At 44.6% G+C, this 20,627-nt stretch overlaps 1 protein-coding gene across 1 annotated transcript in view; it reads right to left on the bottom strand.

Moving 5' to 3' along the window:
* Nucleotides 1-8,710: 8,710 nt before the first annotated feature.
* Nucleotides 8,711-20,627, bottom strand: part of pitpnm3 (PITPNM family member 3) — a gene marked incomplete at its 3' end in the record, with an annotated part of 69,970 nt that continues 58,053 nt past the window's right edge. Inside the window, exons 13-19 of the mRNA XM_080006796.1 lie at nt 19,037-19,153; nt 16,007-16,123; nt 15,257-15,405; nt 12,644-12,793; nt 12,004-12,187; nt 9,407-9,535; nt 8,711-9,037 (exon numbers count right to left, since the gene is read on the bottom strand). Of these exons, the coding sequence (XP_079862922.1) occupies nt 8,711-9,037; nt 9,407-9,535; nt 12,004-12,187; nt 12,644-12,793; nt 15,257-15,405; nt 16,007-16,123; nt 19,037-19,153 (1,173 nt within the window). The remainder of the gene's footprint in view (nt 9,038-9,406; nt 9,536-12,003; nt 12,188-12,643; nt 12,794-15,256; nt 15,406-16,006; nt 16,124-19,036; nt 19,154-20,627) is intronic.

Below are 20,627 nucleotides of genomic sequence, written 5' to 3' on the forward strand. Positions count from 1 at the left end.
GGTGTGTTACAAGAGGGGAAAAAAAGTTTTTATCACCTTGAAAACGCGTATGAAGACAGTTCGTACCAGGGTAGAATACACATTATACTCTGCATTATATTCCCATGTGCACTTGCAGTCTAAAGTTTGAATTTGTGCAGGATTATCTATGATTGGTTTGTATTATTTATTTTGTGTGGTCTTCATACTAAGAATACTCATGTATAATTGTGTATAATTGATTTTTATTTTGATTTGAATAGTAGAATGGTAAAGTTTCTTCCTTGTTCTTAGTTATTGTAGCCGAATGCGTGTTATTCAATAGTTGTCCACTAGGGGGCAGCATCGCAACACATTAAAAAACAAAAAAAAAGAGTCACATTTCTGTCAAATTTCTGTCCCACCTGGTTGACATTTTAAATGAAGTAACAAATTAAATTAATCAATTAAATCCGTAGTTTTCAGTGGAAAAAATAAAAAAGCCTAATGGCTTCTCCTTAACCATTTTTAAATGACAGGTTAATTTTAGGAGTGTTTCATCCCAAAACCCACTGGGAGACAGACAAATGCATTCATCATAAGGAAAGCTTTAAAAAATAATAATAATAATAATTATAATAATTTCCCATATCATCGTTTGTGGTTTCTGCATCATTTTTCACCAAAATGGCCACGAAACCTAAACTGAAGCATCTCCAGCCTTGATCCCACGACCCATCTTTCTTTTACAGAACGACTGGATCTGTGGTGGCAAACCAAGTCAATTCAGGCTTTTCCTCAAAGGTTTTGGCCCCAAGATTGAAGAAAAAAGATGTTAATGATCATTGCGTAACAACTTTTCCAGTTACTTCATCTCCATTCATCTTGTTACCGCTGCTTAAAGTTATACAACCCCGCCCCCGTCCCTCAAAAAAATGTTTCATAATAATTTATTATTCATTTTTATTCATGTATTATGCTAATTGAGTGTGATGTGGTGCTCAGCTTCACAGGCTGTGGTCTGCAGGCTGCACAGGATCAAAGTCGTCCATCCCGCTTCCTTTCCGTTTCCGTGTGATGTGCGATGATTTGAAACCGAGATGGAGCGATGCAGAGGGATTTGTTTCTCTTTCAGTCATTTTCCTCTTTTTCCTTTCTCCGCAAATAAGAGGTGTCGGGCCCCAACGACTTACCCCCCCGTTAAGTTTCATTAACACCGGAGCGGAAGCCACGGCTGAGTAATTTGCATTTTCTTTCCTATTCGTCCGCTTCGATCAAAGCACAAGAAGTGACGGTGAAATCATAGACAACCTGGACGCTCGGTGCCACGCCGCTGTTCCGACCGCGGGGTTATTCCGAGACACCAATAGTCTGAAAAATGACCCTAACCCTAACCCTAACTTTAACCTTAACCCTAAAAAAACAAAACTCCCACCCCCTCTTTTTTGGTAAATCTTCATTCCACCAACGTTTACAGAGTGGTGAGTGCAATTTCCACCCAGTACTGGGTAGGCTTCTTTTCCCAAACAACCTAACCCTAACCCTAACCCTAACCCTAACCCTAACTCTAACCCTATACCCAAACTATTTTTCATACTAATGGGGTTTCGGAATAAAGGGCCATCGGAACAATGGGCAGTCCCCAGAAGCTCTATTTGTGTGTGTGTGTGTGTGTGTGTGTGTGTTTGTCCTAAAAAACGTGTCAAATGGGTGAAGATGATCCACCTGGCCACAGTACTGCAGTTATGTAACGGTGCTCCTGGGCCTCCTTGGCCTCCTCATTGTATGCTCAGCTGGACGTTGACCGCGCTCCATCAATGAGAGAAAAAAAACAATCTTTATATACAGTATCGTTTGCAAGAGAGAGAGAACATATTTAAAAAATATACACAATTCACTTCAATAGACTTATCTTCGGTGAATATGGTGACATCCAACGTTAACGTTACTGGTGATTTACTTCGTTTTAAACCTAGTTCCAATAAAAAATATCTGCCAGATCTTTGGGTGCGTGGAATGGGACTCTCCATCGGGATGAATGGACTTTAGACGGTTTTTAGGCTTTAGATCTGATCAAACCGAGTCTGTCAGCCACGGGGGATCATCTCATGTTTCCCAAGCGTTTCGCCCGCTACTCAAGGACATCGATAATAATTTATCTTTTTTTAAATTAAATACAAATGTTTTGCTACCCTGAGGCTAGAAACCCGATGCAAAGTTTGCTACAAGCCCAATTAGATTTAGAAACTGGGCAGCAACAGGGTTTTGTTTGTGGTGAAATCACTCATCCTCCCACCTGTTGCTGTTTTCTCTGGACCATTTGATAACCAGAGGACATATTATGCTCAAACCCCAAACAAAAACATCAACAAAAACAGAAAGTCCAGTGATTATTTTTATTCATTAAAGTGGTAATCCGTAAGATCTTTTAGTCTAACAAATTCAAAAGTTCTATGCTTTTTTCTTTTAAGCTGGCACCTTTTAAATAAACTACCATTCAGTGAATTCCAATGAAGTTATGTATGTGCTCCTCTTTATTCTGCTGCCATTGTGGGTGGCGGGGTCCGCCACCGCTTTTCACGGCAAGAACGTTCTTTTATATTTCAACTCAAATCTGTGAATTTTTTATTAAATGAAAATGTCGAAATTAACTCTGCATGGAAAATGTGCGCTCAAAAGAGCAACAGTGAAAAGCTAGTATGCCCATAAGAATTACCCACAATCCCTCTCTCTCTCTCTCTCTGTTTGGCCTGATAAATCCAGTATAATAATAATAATAATAGATTTTTCCATTCCCACAGTAGCCCCCTGCAGGGCCCCCCAGGGATCAATCAACGGTCTTATCCCGTCTTAACTCAGACGACGAGGAGACCGAGGGTTCGTCCGTCTGACCGGACAGCCGCAGGAAACCTTTCTACCGTCCCCCTCCGTCCCGCGGCGCCGTTCACCGTTTGCGCCGATACGCCGCGGATCCCGCCGGACTCATTCATCCGTCGCCCTTGCGCCGCAGAAGCAACCGGACAGACAGGCGGAACGGAACCACAGACGGGGTTTTTTGGGGCGAAGGCCAATCTGTCTTCGGCCTCTCAGGATCTTTCAGCTTCTTAGGGGAAGCCTGGGCCCTGTTTGTGTTCCAAATTCCAGTCCCCTCCCTCTCTCCCGCTGAGGACGTTCAATAGTCATTTCATGGCGTTATGCCCCCGTGCCATCAGCCTTTGTCACCAAAGAATTGAATTGCAGGTAATAAATAGAAATGGGAAGACCTGAATCAAATCACGGGATAAAACTGCAATCTGGGGTGAAATTGTTATCTAAAAATAACTCCTTTGGAGACTCGTCCCCCCCGGTAGAATTCGGAGTCGTACTGTTCACAAAATAAATGGGACAGATAGCGGCTTGGTGGAAGCCTGGTAAATTAGCCAGCAGTAATCACACGCAGCGCCCTCTAAAACCCCGCAACCTTGTTTTCCACAAAACCAAAGAGTCTATTTGGCGGATCCGGAGATATTTGTTGTTCTTACCATCAGCACGAGTCACGCAGTAATGCTGAGGTTTGACAGTGGCCGGCACTTTGTGCCCTGTGTACTAACAAACAGAGACTAATGGGATGACACCAGAACCTTTCCAAAACATTGTTCACCAGCGAGGAAGCAGCAGCGGTGCAGTCGATACAACGTGCGCAGACGTTATTTATTAAAACGTTTGTAGTAGGAAAATAGCTCGGCAGAGCTACGGTGTGTGCTCAGACGCTTGTTTGTTGGCTGCTGTCGCCTTTGTGTATTTAGGTTTATATTCAGGTGATGCATTACAGCTGCCTCGCCCCAACACACCCCAAACTAACCCCCAAAAGTACAACAAATAGCAGTCCCACCTGTCACACACCACCCGAGTGGTGTTTTCAGGGCCCTCTGACACAAGAGACACAGGCGATGGGGTTGGAATGTACCAGTTTTATTGCAGTGAGGGGGCCAGGTGGAACAAGCCCGGAGCAGATGGAAAACATGTCGTGACGAGGGCTCCTCTCCTGTGTGTGGGTGCGGGAATGGGGGTTTTACCTGTTGCTCATTAGAGTAATTAAGGAGCAACAGGTATACAGCCACACTGATTCCCAGCCCAATTACCTAGACCCAAGACAGGTGTGGTATATATATATATATATATAGTATATGTGTGTGTGAGGCATGTACCGTAAAGCGCTTTGAGTAGTCTTGAGACAGAAAAGCACAATATATAGTCCTATATAAATGTTTGTGTATTGATTTATAATATATATATATATATATATATATATACACTGTTTATGTCTAAATATATATTATTTTTTTTCTATTCTCTATCTATCTCGTATAATAATTATATACAGTAATCTTACTCCAGAAAAGTCATTTTAAGAGACCAGTCTCTGACAATAATCGAATAAATCGACCACACAATGAGGTGAATGTGAGAGCAGCGTGAAGCCAAGCGGTTCTGAACGTAACGGACATTTCTGTAGCTTGGAAAGCGTCTCCTTTATTTATGCAAGAATGAGTTTATTCCAAGATCACAATCAACATGTAATCATAAACCTGTTTATCCACACAAGGAACCTGTACACGACAATACTTTTCATACTTAGATAAAAGTATATACAGTACTTTTGCAGCAAAGAGGGGCTTTCCTCCTTAAGTCACACAACCAAACACCAACAGTATGACGAAAATAACAAAAATAAACATTTTCATTTTTTAAATTAAACGTTTGTTAAGCTGGCCAAACAAACCATGATAACCCGACGCTTGGATCAGCATTATAATTTAATAAATGCACAAATTAGGTTCATACTAAATTGCTAAGCAAGGGCACTAATAATATTCATCTTTTTAAATGTCATATTTATCTCTTACAGGAATTTTTCATTTTGCCGAAACCTATAAAGGGTTATGTTACGCTTGAGAACCACCAAGGGCTGTGAGGAACCACTCATTTTGTACATTTAAAAAAAAAATGACTGAACGATTAGTGCGCATGGAGCGATTTAACCATCAGGTCATCACTTTCCATTCGGCCTGACAATAAAGTGCTCTTGGTGTTCACTACAACTCAGCCGAATGAAATATTTAACACTTTTTTTTTTTTTTTTATATCATAGGACGGCCTCCACAGTAGTATTCCTTTACCTTGCAATGGTATTTTACAAGAGGGATGGTGACACAGAAAATCACACTTTATTTATTATTCAATTAAGTGGCTTCTATAGTTTTTTAACGGGAAGCTTATTGAAGCAGCGGGTTGGAATGAGAGCGACGCAGCTCCGCCCCTTTTGGCCTCCACATTTACAGCGGAAAGGTATCGCACGGATTTTTCAGTTTAAGCGGCCCCGAGAGGCCCCCGAGAACCCTCCAGCTCCCCGGGGGGCTTTTCTAGAACACCAACGCCCTTCCCAAAACAGGCAGCGCCGGGCTTCCGAAGAACGTCCCGGCGGTTCACTGGCGATGTGTCTCCTCGTTATGGTTCTGTCTTTGTTTTGAAGTATTTACACGACATACATGTCCACACGTGCACGCACACGCTACGCACGCACGCACGCTCACACACACACACACACACACACACACACACACACACACACACACACACACACACACACACACACACACACACACACACACACACAGACTAATATGAAATGACACCGTAGATTGTGTCATGTCATGTTTGTCTGTGTTGGTGTTTGCGTCCTCTACCTAAATGTTTTTCAAGACAAAACACCAAGGAGTCAAAACGCACTTTGTCAAGAAGGTTAAACTCAAACTCTTATACTTTGGTCATCAAAAAGAAAAAAAGAAGTCTCATTTTTTTTTGTCTTCACAGCTCTGCACGACACCAAATACGATTTAAGGCAAAAAAAAAAAAAAATTAACTATTCAACAACTCCAACAACAAAAGTGCAAGAACACACATTGAAAATATTTCTATTTACAGTATTTCTTCATAGAAAAATATGTTTAACTTGCACAGGAAACGGAGTTGTAACATCGCGACCATAAATCGGACCCAGATCTGCCCGAGTCCCAAATACATACGAGAGCGTGACGTTGGATAAAAAAAAAAAAAATCCATTGGCTCCAAAAATGCAAATGAACAGAAGAACACGAGAGCGCTCCGGTGGCGTTTCGGTTGTGGGCTCTACCGTACAATAAATACCCTGCTAATATAAGAGCGACGTTTAGTCTCGAGCATCTGACCACAATAACAACACGCAAGCCGTCACAAGCCGTCCCTTTTTTTTTTTTTTTTTACAGTTATTTTGCTCGTTCCGGTCACTCGACAACACAACTCTGTAAACAATTTATTGAACATCTTCAGCGCCTTTTAAACAGCTTTTACACACCTCCGCTCGTGCCCCCCTCCCCCCGTGTATCCGGCAGAGACGATATTCGGTAGGCAGCAAAATGAGCACGATCCACGAACATCCCATAACATAGAAAAAAATAATAATAATTAAAAAATATATATATTCTTTGCTTTTGCTTTTGATTTGGAAACACAAAACCGCAGCTGATCTGGAACACGACTCATCGGGAGCCCGGCCGCGGGGGCCCGCCGTGTCAGATCTGCGGCAGAGGGAGCGGTCCAAAATCCTGGTCACTTAGGGAGAGCCCCCGCCCGCCCCCCAACCCCCCACCCCCTACAGTGCCTCCGTGTCCAGAGTCCTCGATTTTTGGGTTTATTTACACGGATGGGGGGCTACCATGGTAGCCCGCGTGGCCTGCACTCTGTGCACCGTATTGCTCGGACTGGAACATTTCTTGCTTTTTTTTTTTCGTCAAACAGATTCACGCCTGAGATCCGGAGCGCAGACCTACAGATTCACCCAATTAAATATATGTGTGTGTTAATATGCGTTTGGATTCCAGCTGCTCCTGAATTAAGAACAAAATGAAGGCTGATATCACTTCAACCTCTTTGAGGCACAAAGACAAGGTCACCAGCGAGCGGTCCACGGAGCCGAAGTAGAAGAAGAAGAAGAAGAAGAAGAAGAAGAAGAAGACGTCGTGGAATGGAGGCGGAAGGGAGCGGAGCGCCGGCGAACGAACCCCAAAATTTACACGGGGGCGGAGGCGACCCTGCGGAGTCACACGAGACAAAGCAGATCCATGGTGTTTGGGAGCTGAAGGAGCGTTAACGCGCTGATTGCTATCTGCGTGTCGTAAAAACCGCCCGCTCACCGCCGAGCCCCTCGCAGCGAGCCCCCGGCGCCAATCTCCTTAATTGCACTCACGATATATTTCCCAAATCCAAAAATGAGGGGATTTTTAAAAGTTTGGGAGGAGACTGCTTATCGCGGGGCTCATCAGTCCTCCGCAATCACAATCAAAATCACAATCACAGTCGCAGGCGCAGTCCTCCTTCGTCATCCCCAGAGTTGTTTCTAATAATAGTTTCCCCCGCTCAGGTTGACGCACAAATATTTTCCCGGAGTAAACAGAGCGATCAGCGCCGGGCTCCTGTTGAACCGCTCGTCGCTGTGCTCTCCTCCATCACCTCCCCTTTGTCTCCGCCCTCCCTGCTCCCGTGCATCCTTCCCTGGGTTTTCATCACTCTACCTTTCTTTCTGTCATTGTTTCGGTTTTTACTACACACAGGATATTCACACAAATGTGCACAACGTCCCGTCTTTGTGAATGTGAATTGTCGATGCAGAGGATTATTGTTAATGGTTTATCTTTGTTGTGTATTTCCAAATCCTTTCTTCTTCCTTGTTAATAATTAGGTTTATTCTATTTACATTTTTTTTGTTAATCTTTAGGCTTATTGTGTATTGCCAAATCCTTTCTGTTTCTTATATATTTTAGGATTATTTTTCTTGCTATTGTTTATTTTTCTTGCTTACTGTTAATTATTTAGGTTTAATGTACATTAAACCCACTTTTGACGTCATTTTAAGGTTTATTGTATATTGCCAATTTTTCAAATTTTGTACATTTTTAGTCTTTCTTTCTTTCTGTCCATACTGTATTGCTGCAAACTATAATGTGTTTTTAGCCCAGTTTTTCCAGTAATAGTCATGGCAATAATAACAATAATAATAATAACAATAATAATAATAATAATAATAATAATAATAATAATAATAATAATAATAATAATAATAATAACAGTGATAGCGATACCTCTGTCATCGAAGACCATTATGTATGAATCACGCCACGGAACACAATCAAAGTCAAATCGATCTGTCTCCAAGTCCGTGCAGAGCCTGCAGCTCTGGAAGGATTAGTGGACAAGGTTGTGAAGTAAAAATGTGGGGGTATGAATGATTCAACAACAATTACTTATTCATGTTACATAATTGTCAATATGCTCCCGGACAAGTTATGTTCAAGTGGGGCGCAATACAACATGACCTTGTAAATCCTGGCAGTTTCAACAGCTCGGGGCATTTCTCTATTGTCGGTATTTTTCTATTGAATAAACCTACTGAATATGGTCAGAATATCAGGTGGAGGCGTTTTTAAATTCAACACGTTGGTCCACTTGTTTGCAAAGTGCAAAAAGGCAGCCAAGCTTCCCTTCCTTGCTCACATCATGTAGACGCTTCTCATCTCCCTCCGTGTCGCTCATCCATTTTTAAACAGCGTGAGAGTGAACCTGCAGCATTGGAGGTGCGGCGCAGCGGGAGCCTCAGCCCCCCGGAAGCTGACATGCCCGGTGTCCTCCTCAGGCCTCCTCCTCCACCCCCCCCCCACCCCCGTCTCACGTGTGGGCGTCAGGGCGTGGTGTCCCCACGGTGCATGGACGCCCTCCCCCATGCACCCTGCGCGCCTCCCCCGCCTCCTCCCCCTCCGTGGTCCTTGTCCGACTCTGGCTGGCTCTGGGCGCGCTCGGGCTTGGGGTTGGGGGTGCAGGGCGGGTCCGGCTGCTGGACGGACATGGTCCTGCGCAGGTGCGTGCGCTTGCACAGGAAGTCCGTTTTGGCCGAGAGCCCGAAGGAGCCCTTCCTGAGGACCATGCGCACGGAGGAGGTCTTCTTGGGTCGGGCCCGGTGGCCGAACTGCAGCGTGGAGAGGTGCGCGGCGTAGCCCTCGCTCAGGAACTGGAATGGGCAGCGTTTGAAGAATCACACACAAAGTAAAAGTTAAAGTTTAGAACCTGGGCGAACCTGGGCGAATTATAATATTATAAGTTCACATACTTTTTCTGCCCATAAAATGTAATACTGGGTCATTTCCTCAATAAATATAATGTTTTTTTTGTAACATTACATAATGCCAATTTCTTACGTTTATCCATTTTTAGGACTATTCGAATTTTTTAGGAGGCAGATTAGCAATCCAAAAGGCTCACAAAGTTTCTAGAAATGTAGAGGCACAAAATAAACTTGAGAGCATCAAATTAAGAGAGACACTGAAGGAATGACATCACATGGATGGACAAAAACTGACGAGCGAGTCAAGAGACCTACCTGGCACTGGTTTTGGTACTTCTTGGAGGGTCTGCCCACAATGTAGATCTGTGTCGGGCTGAGGCCCAGCATGTTGTACACAGAGATGTCCTTCATGGAGCCGTAGGCCGAGTTGATCTTGATGTGACACTGAGGAGGGAGAGGAAAGAGATCACACCAGACGGAGGTGCTTCCAAGATTTATATGCAGGGCGACCCAAAGTTAATCAATTGAAAAGTCTACAGTTCATTTTCGATCTGGCTCTCTGTGCATTATGCATCTCTGTGCATATGCATCATATGTCGGTGGGAATGTGTGTGTGTGTGTGGGGGGGGGGGGGTTGAGTGAAAGGAGGAAAAAGTGAAGTCGAGAGAAAGGCTTGGCTTTGTTTTTTTTTGTTTTTTCCCTGCTATGGCGCTGCGGTGACACGGCCCATCGCTTCGTTCCTTGAATAGATCTGACGGTTTGTAAAGGAGCGTCGTAGCTTCATTCACCATTTGCACAGGGTTCAGGGTGGGTTCGCGCGCCTTTATCCATCCCAATAAATGAAGCGCTCGTGTATGAAAAGGTCTGGTTGATTGCACGACACCGAGGTAAAAAAATATTCCTGATGAACACCAAACCAAAACAAGTGCTACAGTTGCATTTGGCAAGTGTGGATGAAGTGGATAAAACATCGGCCGGAGCTAGGGAGCCGGGAGCGGGAGCGACTCCATCGCCGAGTGAATTGGGGTAATTGCCGAGGGGGGGGGGGAATAGAGACTTAGCACCTTGTTTATGTCATGTGGAAGCGGAGCATGCGAGCGCGTCTAAGTGACATTAAACTCCACTCTGACAAAGTGCGACTGTGGCGCTCACTTTCCCACTTAGCCTTCACTCCACGCCGCTCACGCTCCAAGTGAATGGAGGTGTTCAAAAAGCACCTTCATCCTTTTTTCCACAAACAAAAACAAAAAAACAAAAAAAACAAAAACGTCTCCGCCTGAGCCTGCTTTACGCTCCCGCGCAGGTAGATGTGAGCGTCTCGAGGCGAAGGGCATCATGGGTAGGTGAAGCTCGGACAGGCTCGCCGGGGAGCCAACGCCCGCACCTCCCAAATGGACGGCGATTGGCCGAATTGTCGAGCTTCCTGTCGGGAGGCGGGTCGGAAAGGGAAAATGAAATTCAGCGGATAAAAGTGCGGATGAGGTTCGAATTTTTCGATTTCTATTTGCATATGCATATTTTAGATAAAAAAAAACAAAAAACGGATAACTTCTATGTTTTCTGTACAATGCGGTTTACTAAATGTGACACTGCCCCCCGTGGACATGCAACGTTATACACAACATCCCGACAAGTTAGGGGTGGGCAATACTGCAGAATTTGGTTTAGATCCGATACCAAGTAATACCGGGGAAGAATCACCGATATCGATACCGATACCGATACCGATACCAGGGGATTGAAGTTGCCATGCGTGACGCGGCACAAAGAGTCAGATCATTTAGCACAGCAATAAGAACCAAACCCAAAAGCTTCTCATTTACAACCATTTCTGGCTTCTATATTTCAGCCACATTTAGCAATGTCTTGACCTATGATTGGTATGTGTGCACATATAGCCCTTAAATTATTCAATGTAATTAAAGCAAACCTTATCATTTCCGGAATATGTTAATTCATGGAAAACAAAATTTTTACATTTCGTCATATTGATGGTTAAAGAATAACTATCCTAGCTGTATAACAAAAATAACACTACTTATGAAATAGTATGGTCAATAAATAATCACTCTATACAGACATATTATTCAATTGAATTTGTGTGATACAATATGAAACAAGAAATATTTTTTTATTTTATTTTTTTATGCATTTATTTTCCGTGAAATGAAAGGGCCCTTTGGAAGTCTCACCATTTTTTCTTAAGTCTCACCATGTTTGGCTCTTAATGTTATTACCAAAAGGGAAATTTTCTGGATCGTATTGGACAAATACGTAAAAGGCTTTGTATGCATTTACAAAAAAAAACAAACATACATACAACAAACATAAAAAAATAAACCTGCTCTCAGACTGGAGCCGGCTCATAGAACCGAGACATGACTACGCGGCATCCAAGTGGGCGTGGCACGGAAAGGATCTCCCGTTCAACACCCAAACAGTGACGGGTGCCAGGCCAAAGAAAGCGGGGGAATATATACGTATAATTAAACAAATTCCTTATTTTCGGAGAGAGAAACTGATCATATTGATATCGAGCCTATTGACGCTGGAATCGATCTTCAAAACGAGACGTAGTGTCGGTAGCATCGATACTTTTGGTATCGATCCGCCTGCCCCTCCTACAAGTATAAAAGCAAACAGCCACGCGAACGTCTCTGAACAACACCCGTGCGCTTTCCCTTATGTGCAGACGGGGAAGCAGAATTCAGCCTTTATCCATAACGTAACAAGCAATAAACATAAACTATTCATTTGATGGGCAAATGTATGGCTTCGTGACATGTTTTGTGATTTAAATACACGCGTAACAGAAGTAGACAATGTGCGTGCACAAGACCCATGGAGCATTTCCCCAGTTGGGTCCCTTGAAAAGTTTCATGCACTTATTGGGTAAATCACTCGTCCTGTACCTCCTGCACGAGGTTTCTGAGGAAGATGGTCTTCTGCCGCAGGGGGTCGTGGACCAGGCCCTCTGAGAAGAATATCATGCCGTGGGGGAAGTTGTGCTGCGAGAGCCATGACACAACGCGCTGCTTCTGCATGTCCGGACGCCCGGTGATGTAGATGATCAGGTAGCCCAGCTCCTGCCAGTGTCTGCACCGCAAGAGAAAAAAAGGCAGAACATCTTTCGGTTGTACCTTTTATTTTAGCAATGAAAAGGTATTGTAAGTATTGTACGTTTTGATCCGTCTAGACACCGTGAATGGGGGGAGTTTGCATTCATGAATGACTAAGTGTGAATATGAGCCCTTGTAAGATTTCAAGATTCAATATTTTTATTCATCATATGGTAGGGTAGGGGGCAGTGCACTGCACGTAGGGTGCAGTGAAATGATAGAGGCAAACTCAAAATCGGAGAAAAAAGATATAAGACAAAAGTCAAAAATACAAAGAAAAAACTATATACTGTAGGAAAAAGAATAAGCAAAAATATGCCCATAATGAAAACATATGGATATAGTTTGTTAGCATTTTTACCTATTACACACTCGCATGCATGCACACGCACACACACACACACACACACACACACACACCCCCATCGGTTACCTGACGACATCGACAGCTCCGGGTCGGACCTTGGGGTCGCTGCCCATGATGGAAACACTGGCGGCAAAAGAGCCATCGATGCTGAACACCACGCACTCCATGCCCCGCGGCAACACCGTGAGGTAGGCCTCTGCGCTGGTCTGATCGCCCCTGGAAGAGGGAGAGGGAGAGGAGAGAGGGGGAGAGAGAGTGAGAGGGGGACAATGGACCTCATTCACAGCCGTTAATGATCAGCTCCAATCATTTAGTGGAGAGTTTGCACACAATGCAGAGCTGGTGTTTTTGGTATGATTAAGTAGCGCGAAAATGTCGGATTTAATGACTTAAATGATTTAATGTTTTGATTTTTAATACTGTCTCTATTTGAGGGTTTTGGAAAATTTGAACGATGAAGTCAAAAACCTACCTTAAAATGACCTCCTCATCCAATTTGTCACAATTGCCGTATTTTTTTCCAAGTTCACTTCATTTGATTACTTAATTGATTACTTCAAAGCAATGGGGCTTCCACCTCTTCAAACCGAATTAACAAATACAAAATATGGCAAAATGAACTACCTCTAACACAAAATACAGCATGTGTTGTGGTAGAGATGTGTAGGTTTCACACCAATTCAATTAAAACTTTCCAAAAGCCGAAAATAGACAAAAGAAAATCATCAAAAAATGTACATACATTTACAGACCTGGACTACTGATAATAACCACAAGAAACAAAGACGGTTCAGCGATGACGTCTGAAGGCGCTCGATACAAACAGCAATGACGTATTTGCTGTTTGTTGGAGCACTTGGAAGATGGCGCCCTGGTGAGAGAGCGCGTCCTCAGGGACCGTGTGTTGAAGCAATCCTCGTCTTGGGTCTTTGGCGCCGTGGCTTACTCTCACTGAGGCGCCAAGTCTGCACGCATATTAGGTTGTTGATCAGGCCCCTACATGTGCAAATCACCATGATCAGACACGCTTATCCAGTTTAGGGAGAAGGGGCATTCATCATCCGGTACGCCGAGAAATGTGTGAAATGGAGATGGCGCTCCACATGACGACAACAGGGGAAAAAATAAATCTGAATGTTGGGGATGAGGTCCAGCGGGCGTGTTCACATAAACAATATCATCGGGGTGTTTCCAGTATCCTTGTGATCAATATATGCTCACAAAGCTTCTATCCCCACAGGCTCATATCCTAGTGATGAGAAAGGCATATGATGGTTGCCATTTGCTGATTATCTCTTTGATTCTGTGGAAAGCGCATGAGGTACATGGGGCGTGACGTACGTGGTGAATGTGTACATGGTGAATGTGTACATGGTGAATGTGTACATGGTGAATGTGTACATGGTGAATATGTACATGGTGAATTTGTACATGGTGAATGTGTACATGGTGAATGTGTACATGGTGAATGTGTACATGGTGAATGCGTAAATGGTGAATGTGTATATGGTAATTGTGTACATGGTGCGTGATGTACACAGTGCCCGACGTACATGGTGAATACGTACATGGTGAATGGTTACATGGTGAATGTGTACATGGTAAATGTGTACATGGTGTGTGACGTACATGGTGTGTGACGTATATGGTGAATGCGTACATGGTGAATGCATACATGGTGCGTGACCTACATGGTGAATGCATACATGGTGTGTGACATACGTGGTGAATGCATACATGGTGCGTGACGTACATGGTGATTGTGTACATGGTGAATGTGTACATGGGAAATGTGTACATGGTGAATGTGTACATGGTGCGTGATGTTCATGACGGTGTCAAAAAGTTAAATTAGCATCGTTGAAGTAGCCGCCCACTAAGATCACGTGCAAACATCTTACCGCGAGATAAGAACCGTAGCCAGACTATTATCCAACACGTAAACACTGACTCATGACAAAGAGATGGAAATAGCAGAAAGACGCAGTGAGATAAAGGACAAACTGATGGAGGGCAGAGGGAGAGAAAGCAGCATGTAAAATGAGGGAATAACTACCATGACAGAGCGCTGTAACTCACAGCGGCAGCGACCCCAGGCCGTCCATTAGCATCCTCCTTTCCAGCACAGGAGGGGACGGCACAGATATGATTCTCTCTCAATCATGGCCCTCCGCATTAGCTACATCCATTCCAAGGCGTTCAAATTCGAAGGAATCATTTTCTTTTGTTTATATTCCCGTGTGAACAGCCTGTTTATATACTGTATGATGTCCACGCAAACCGAACAATAATCTGTCAATATTGGAATCCGTTTAATATGTTTGAACTCTATTAATTGACAGACGGATGAAAGAAAAAAACAAGCCCATCCATCAAATAGCTATTTATAACGTGTCCCTGAAACCTCTGTAATCTGCATAAGTGAACACTGTGTCCAGCAGAGCTTGCACACAAAATCCATGGCCATTGCTCAGTTGGGGATAAAGATTATAATCCAACGGGAGCTGCAACAGCACATTATTTTACCAAAAAAACAACAACAACAACTTATCGTCCATGCGGCTGTGGCTGTTGCCGCTGTTCGTTTCCGGCCTTCCAGACCTGGATGCCACACGACAAATAACAGCGACAGGAGACGACATGACGCGAGCGGCGCTATGTGACGGGAGCGGCGCTTACTTGACCACCATCTTGATGGGATAGACGCCCAGCGCCAGCTTCTTGCTTTTGGGGACGGTGTAGGTGACCCGGCCGCTGCTGTTGGTCACCTCCGTGTCGAAGTGGACCCAGCGGCCGGACTGGGGCTGGGTCATCAGCAGGACGTCCACCTGGGAGCAGCGAGGACGGACGTCAACGATACGCAGCCCCGGTAAAGAACGCTTCACCTGTTATGCTTTTCCTCGTTTTCTGTCGTATAATGAGGTGGTCAAAGTGTCAAATAATGAGCAAAACGAATGATAAAATCATCCCTGCGAGAAAATAAAGCTCAGGGTCCAGACCGCTCTGAAAACGAGGTTTCCAATGTTTTCTTTTCTACTCTCGGCAGGGAGCTGAGGAGCTGACGTCAACTGGTGACGGATTTCTTTATATAGTCATCTGCTCCGCGCTCAGCCTGTCTGGGAAGTTGTTTGGCCGCTCTGCTCGGTATCCGTGTATCATTCAGATCGAAATCTGAAAACCGAGGAACCACCTCTTATTTCACTGTTTGTTTTACAAATCCAAAATCAAACAACCAATAAGGGGCTGTTTTTCGTTGTTTTGATTTTGCTGCGTCAGTCAGAGGCCGAACTGCAGAAAAGGCCGGACTGCTGCGGGAATGAAAATTTTGCTGCGCGTGGGGTGAGCATAAAATAGTGATGACATTGAAAAAAACCCCCAAACTATTCCTTTAAGGAGGCTTTGTGAGCGATTGATTGCGGGAGCTCAGACCTTTTCACCCGTCAGAGTCACCATGTCCAAGGGGCCGTACATGAAGCGGCCAACCAGCGTCTGCGGTCCGTCCTCTGTGGCGATGACATCATTCACACGGTGGTTGGCGGTGACGTTCTGTTGCGGGGAGAAGGAAACGATAAAACACACAAAGGGAGCGGCGAAAAAAATATTCCTCGCATGAACTTCTCTTAACAGGGCATGTTTACACTTACTTTACAGATCGTTTGTTTTAGCTCACCGAGGCGATAGAGATTCACAACTCAGATATAAACTTTTTTCAATTTTTTTTTAAAATTTAATCCTTGATAGCACTCGTGAAATTCAGCCAGCGGCAAAAAAAACAAACAAGAAAAAAAGCATTGAATTTTAATGTCCTGCCCAGCTGCAGGTTCTAACAAAAAGAAGGATGTTAAATATCACTGCGTTCCGCTGGGTTGTTGTGGGGAACGCGGTTGTCTTTCATACTTCACCCTTCAATTGAATGAATTCCACCCAAGGACCCAGAAATAAAAACAGGGAAAAGCTTTTTTTATTTTTTGCTGATATTGAGGTTTTTTTTAATAGGATGTTAAACACAGCTGATTCTGGAAAGGGCTGTCTGACTTCATACCCTCAACGTGCTTCTGGAGCCAATTGCTTTTGGTGAAGGATTATCATGGGCATGCATAGGGGACAAACTGTCACCTCCTGTGTAGGTTATTTTAAGTACACATGCTTTCTCCCTAATTCCTGCTGAGGGAGAAATACATAAAAATCTCATTCAACTTTTAATAATAACTAATAATAATAATAATAATGACAAATAAAGATGAAGAGACAGAAAGAAGAAGAACAAGGACAAAAAGAAGAAAAAAGGCAGAGGAGGAGAAGATGAATAGATTATATTTATTTGTCAGGGACAGTGCACATTAATCAACATAATTAAAAATGCAAATGTGCCGGCGTCGGCAAAGGATGGTTCATTTACATCTGCAGGCCCTGGCCAAGATCTGAAACAGCAATACCTGCAGACATACAGATAAAAGCCCTGAACAACCACAGAAGCACGAGGAGACGGGCGCACGGAATATCGGCGTGACACACGTGAACCTACGTCATGAATCATCCATCGCAACCATACCAGACACACCACGCCCCATACCAATCAGATCATCTCAAAGGACACGGAGGCATCCAGAGGCGGGAGGCGAGGTGTGCGAACACGCATTCACCCGGGAAACAGAAGACGGCGACAGATGCCGAGCGCGCCGAGAGCACATTTTTCATTTAGGTGAGTATCAGCGACGCGCAATGAGATAAAACGGTTTAAAATGTGGGGCCCACCGCGGCGATTTGGTGGCTATTCGGCGTCTCTTGGGGAGCGTTCATGAGAGGCATTGAGCCGCCACTGCCAATACCACTCTTGGCATGATTCAGCGTCAGACTAATGATGGCAATCGTTTGAGGAATTTGTCATTTAATGAAGCGGTTAAACATTTCCCGCTGTTTCCCTATTTACATATTGATTATGCTTGTCAATAATGAATCGTTTGCGAAGCACAGGGCCCTCACCGATCCAATGGCTGTTCACAAGAAAGAATATATACATACCAATCAATAAGCATGCACAAGCACACACACACACACACACACACACACACACTGAACACCCTTGATCACCATTGCAGCAACCAACCATTTAATATTTGGGCAAGTTGCAGAGACGAGGCGAGGCCGGCAAACTGTGAAGTGAATGGTTTGCGTTTGGCTCCAGCACACAACCTCAAAACAATCTCTTTGTTGGGCTCTCGGTCTCGACAGCTCCCGTTTCGAGGCCAAAATAACAACGCGCGCCCGGATGCAAGGGAGCATGAAACTGAACGGGTCGAGCCAGGGTCCCTCCGTGGCACAGCCCTCTCTTTCTTTCAAAGACCCGAAATAGATTGCCCAGCCTCTCTGAATAACAGCACAACTGTCCGGCGCGCAAGCCGACGGAGCCACGAGCGGAATTAGAATGCAGCGCAGCGTTCCCCGTTATGAATCTCTACTAATTCTATTCGGGGGGGGGGGGGCTACTCTTCACCAGCCCTTTAGAGGACACACATTAGGAGGTGGGAATGAGGTGGCAAAAGATACGCCGCCGAAACGGAGCTCCCGCGCTCTGCGGACGTTGAGGACCGCCTGCTAAATATAGCGTCGTCAAGTGTTCATTCTTATGTTTGGATAATGGTGTACAAAAAGAGGATGAGGTGAACAGACGCTACCTTGATGCCTCGAGTCGGAGAGGATCAGCTGCAGAACGAGGGTATTACATAGCTCTGCATATAAATTCTTCACCAATACAAGGTGAAGGTTTGGTCTATTTTAAGAAATGCGGGCCGTGGTCCAAATGGCCTACAACACAATATAAAGCCCCAGCACTAAGTGATTATGTTTTTTTTTTTAGCGAGAATGAGAGCAAGGCCATGCAGCAGAAGTACTGAGAAAAGATCACTGTGGCAGTTATGTATTGTGTGTGTGTGTGTGTGTGTGTGTGTGTGTGTGTGTGTGTGTGTGTGTGTGGGGGGGGTGTGCACGCGCGTGTGGGTGTGTGTGCGTGTGTGTGAATTTATGGAGTATTTTGCTCCTGAGAAAAACGGAGCCAGTGACTTCAATGCCTTGTTAACCTAACACCACATTTTCCAGCTTGTTGAATTTGAACGCATGCGATTCTGAAATCATTTCAGTTGTATTTAACGCGGCAGTTCTGTTCCAAACTCAAGTTTCCAACAAGCAAAGAACCGCCTCAAATGTCCCGATACGCTCCTGCGCCACTCAAGATTTCCGGCGTGCATGGGCGTTTTTGGTAGGTGGAATCAAACCGTAGAGGAGGTCATGGTGACGATAGGACGCCAAACTGGATCAAGTCCGTTTTCCCAAGAACGAACATGAAGGTCCGTTCTTGAGAATTTGGTTTTGACAGATTGCTACAGATATAGCAGAAGAATAGAGCTTGGAACTTTGTCGCGTCATGTATCTCCTTCAAATAGGGAATGATGGTTTTCTTACCCTTAGCTTGACATGCGTCCGCCTGCGAAGCCATTTTTCTCGTGGGCTGGAAGGGGAGAAGGGAGCGGAGTCCAAGCTGTTGGCTTCCTGGGCCTTCACGGAGTCACATCTCATAAGCTGTGACACAAGACGCACACGCGCGCGCGCACGCACGCACGCACGCACACACACACACACACACACACACACACACACACACACACACACACACACACACACACACACACACACACACACACACACACACACACACACACACACACACATTCTGATAACTCATTACAAAACAACTTCCCAATAAATCTGAGGACCTTATGTCTCTTAAAATGAAATGACATTTTAGGCACAGCACATCAGAATTGTTATGCAGACGGGGCGGTGTGAGTGTTGGGAGTGGATCATGTGTAAATCAAAGCTTGAAACCTGAAATAAGGTGTGTCCCTTATGACGTGTCGCTAGGACTTCCAGAGGTGCCGAATTTGAAAAATGTCAGGTTTGGGTATAATAAGCGTTCACAACATTCCGTTTGAAAAAGAGCGTGTAATGATTCCATGCTACTCTATGAGAAACAATCTCTCTAAATGTCACAGAGGCTGTGATGTGTCACCCCAAAGAGTACTGGTATGCATTTCTATGATGTGCTATCAACTTTACTGAAATACACTGATCCAAGATCATAATCACCTGGTTTGTTGCATTCCCGCTGGTGGAGATAACATTTCCTGTTTCCTATGTGCTTTCCAGATTCCCCTCACGTTTCTCACAAGGACAACATGGTTGCGGAAGCATTCGGCGCAATGTGAAAAGATTGCTTTACTAACAGCTTTGGGTGCTTTGCCTTTCTAACGATCAGGTTAAAAGACTGCTGGTGGATCTGAAGGCTTTTCTGCAATAGATTTTAAAGAGACTCTTTATCCCGCGCTTACTTTGTGGTCGGGGATTCAATAAACAGAGCGGTGATCCTCCTCTCTGTTTACTCACAGACACGGCAGGTAGATTATATTCTGTTTCATTAGGATTCGATCAGCGGCGCGCATGAAGGTAATTACTACTTTATAGCAATACACCTTGTAATCGTGTGCAATTTGCTGGAATAACAATGCCAGTATTTGTGGCTTAATTTCTGTTAGGGACCCATTTCACCGCAATAGTGGTCTGCGATGATCAACATCGTCGACATGGCCTCCGTCAGAGCATGTGCCCTCAACGCCGATGCACCCCAGGGCTCAGGCTGAGGCCCCTTTCTGTTCTCCTCGTATACAAAATTCCTTGGACCCAACACAAGGGATCCCACGGCTTTTCTTTACACTACTGCTATGTGGGTGGCACTCGTTTTTTCCTGTCCATCCCCCTTTCTATTGTCATACAAATTGAAAGGCGCACCGCGGCATGTCTCAAAAGCATTAGCGCCAGGACCACCTAAAGCTAAATTTTTACGAGACGAGCTCACACGGACCTCTTCATTACTTTTGATGATGCTTGTCCCGACCAAGGGGCGATCCCGGATGAAAAGCTGTTGCTGTTCAATTGTTTTTCTGCGCACAACGTCTGCAGAACTCCCGCTTACTGTCGGTGTCTACAAACCGGCTAC

This window comes from Zeus faber (genome assembly GCF_960531495.2).
Source record: "Zeus faber genome assembly, chromosome: 9".
In the NCBI taxonomy this organism is placed as follows: domain Eukaryota; kingdom Metazoa; phylum Chordata; class Actinopteri; order Zeiformes; family Zeidae; genus Zeus; species Zeus faber.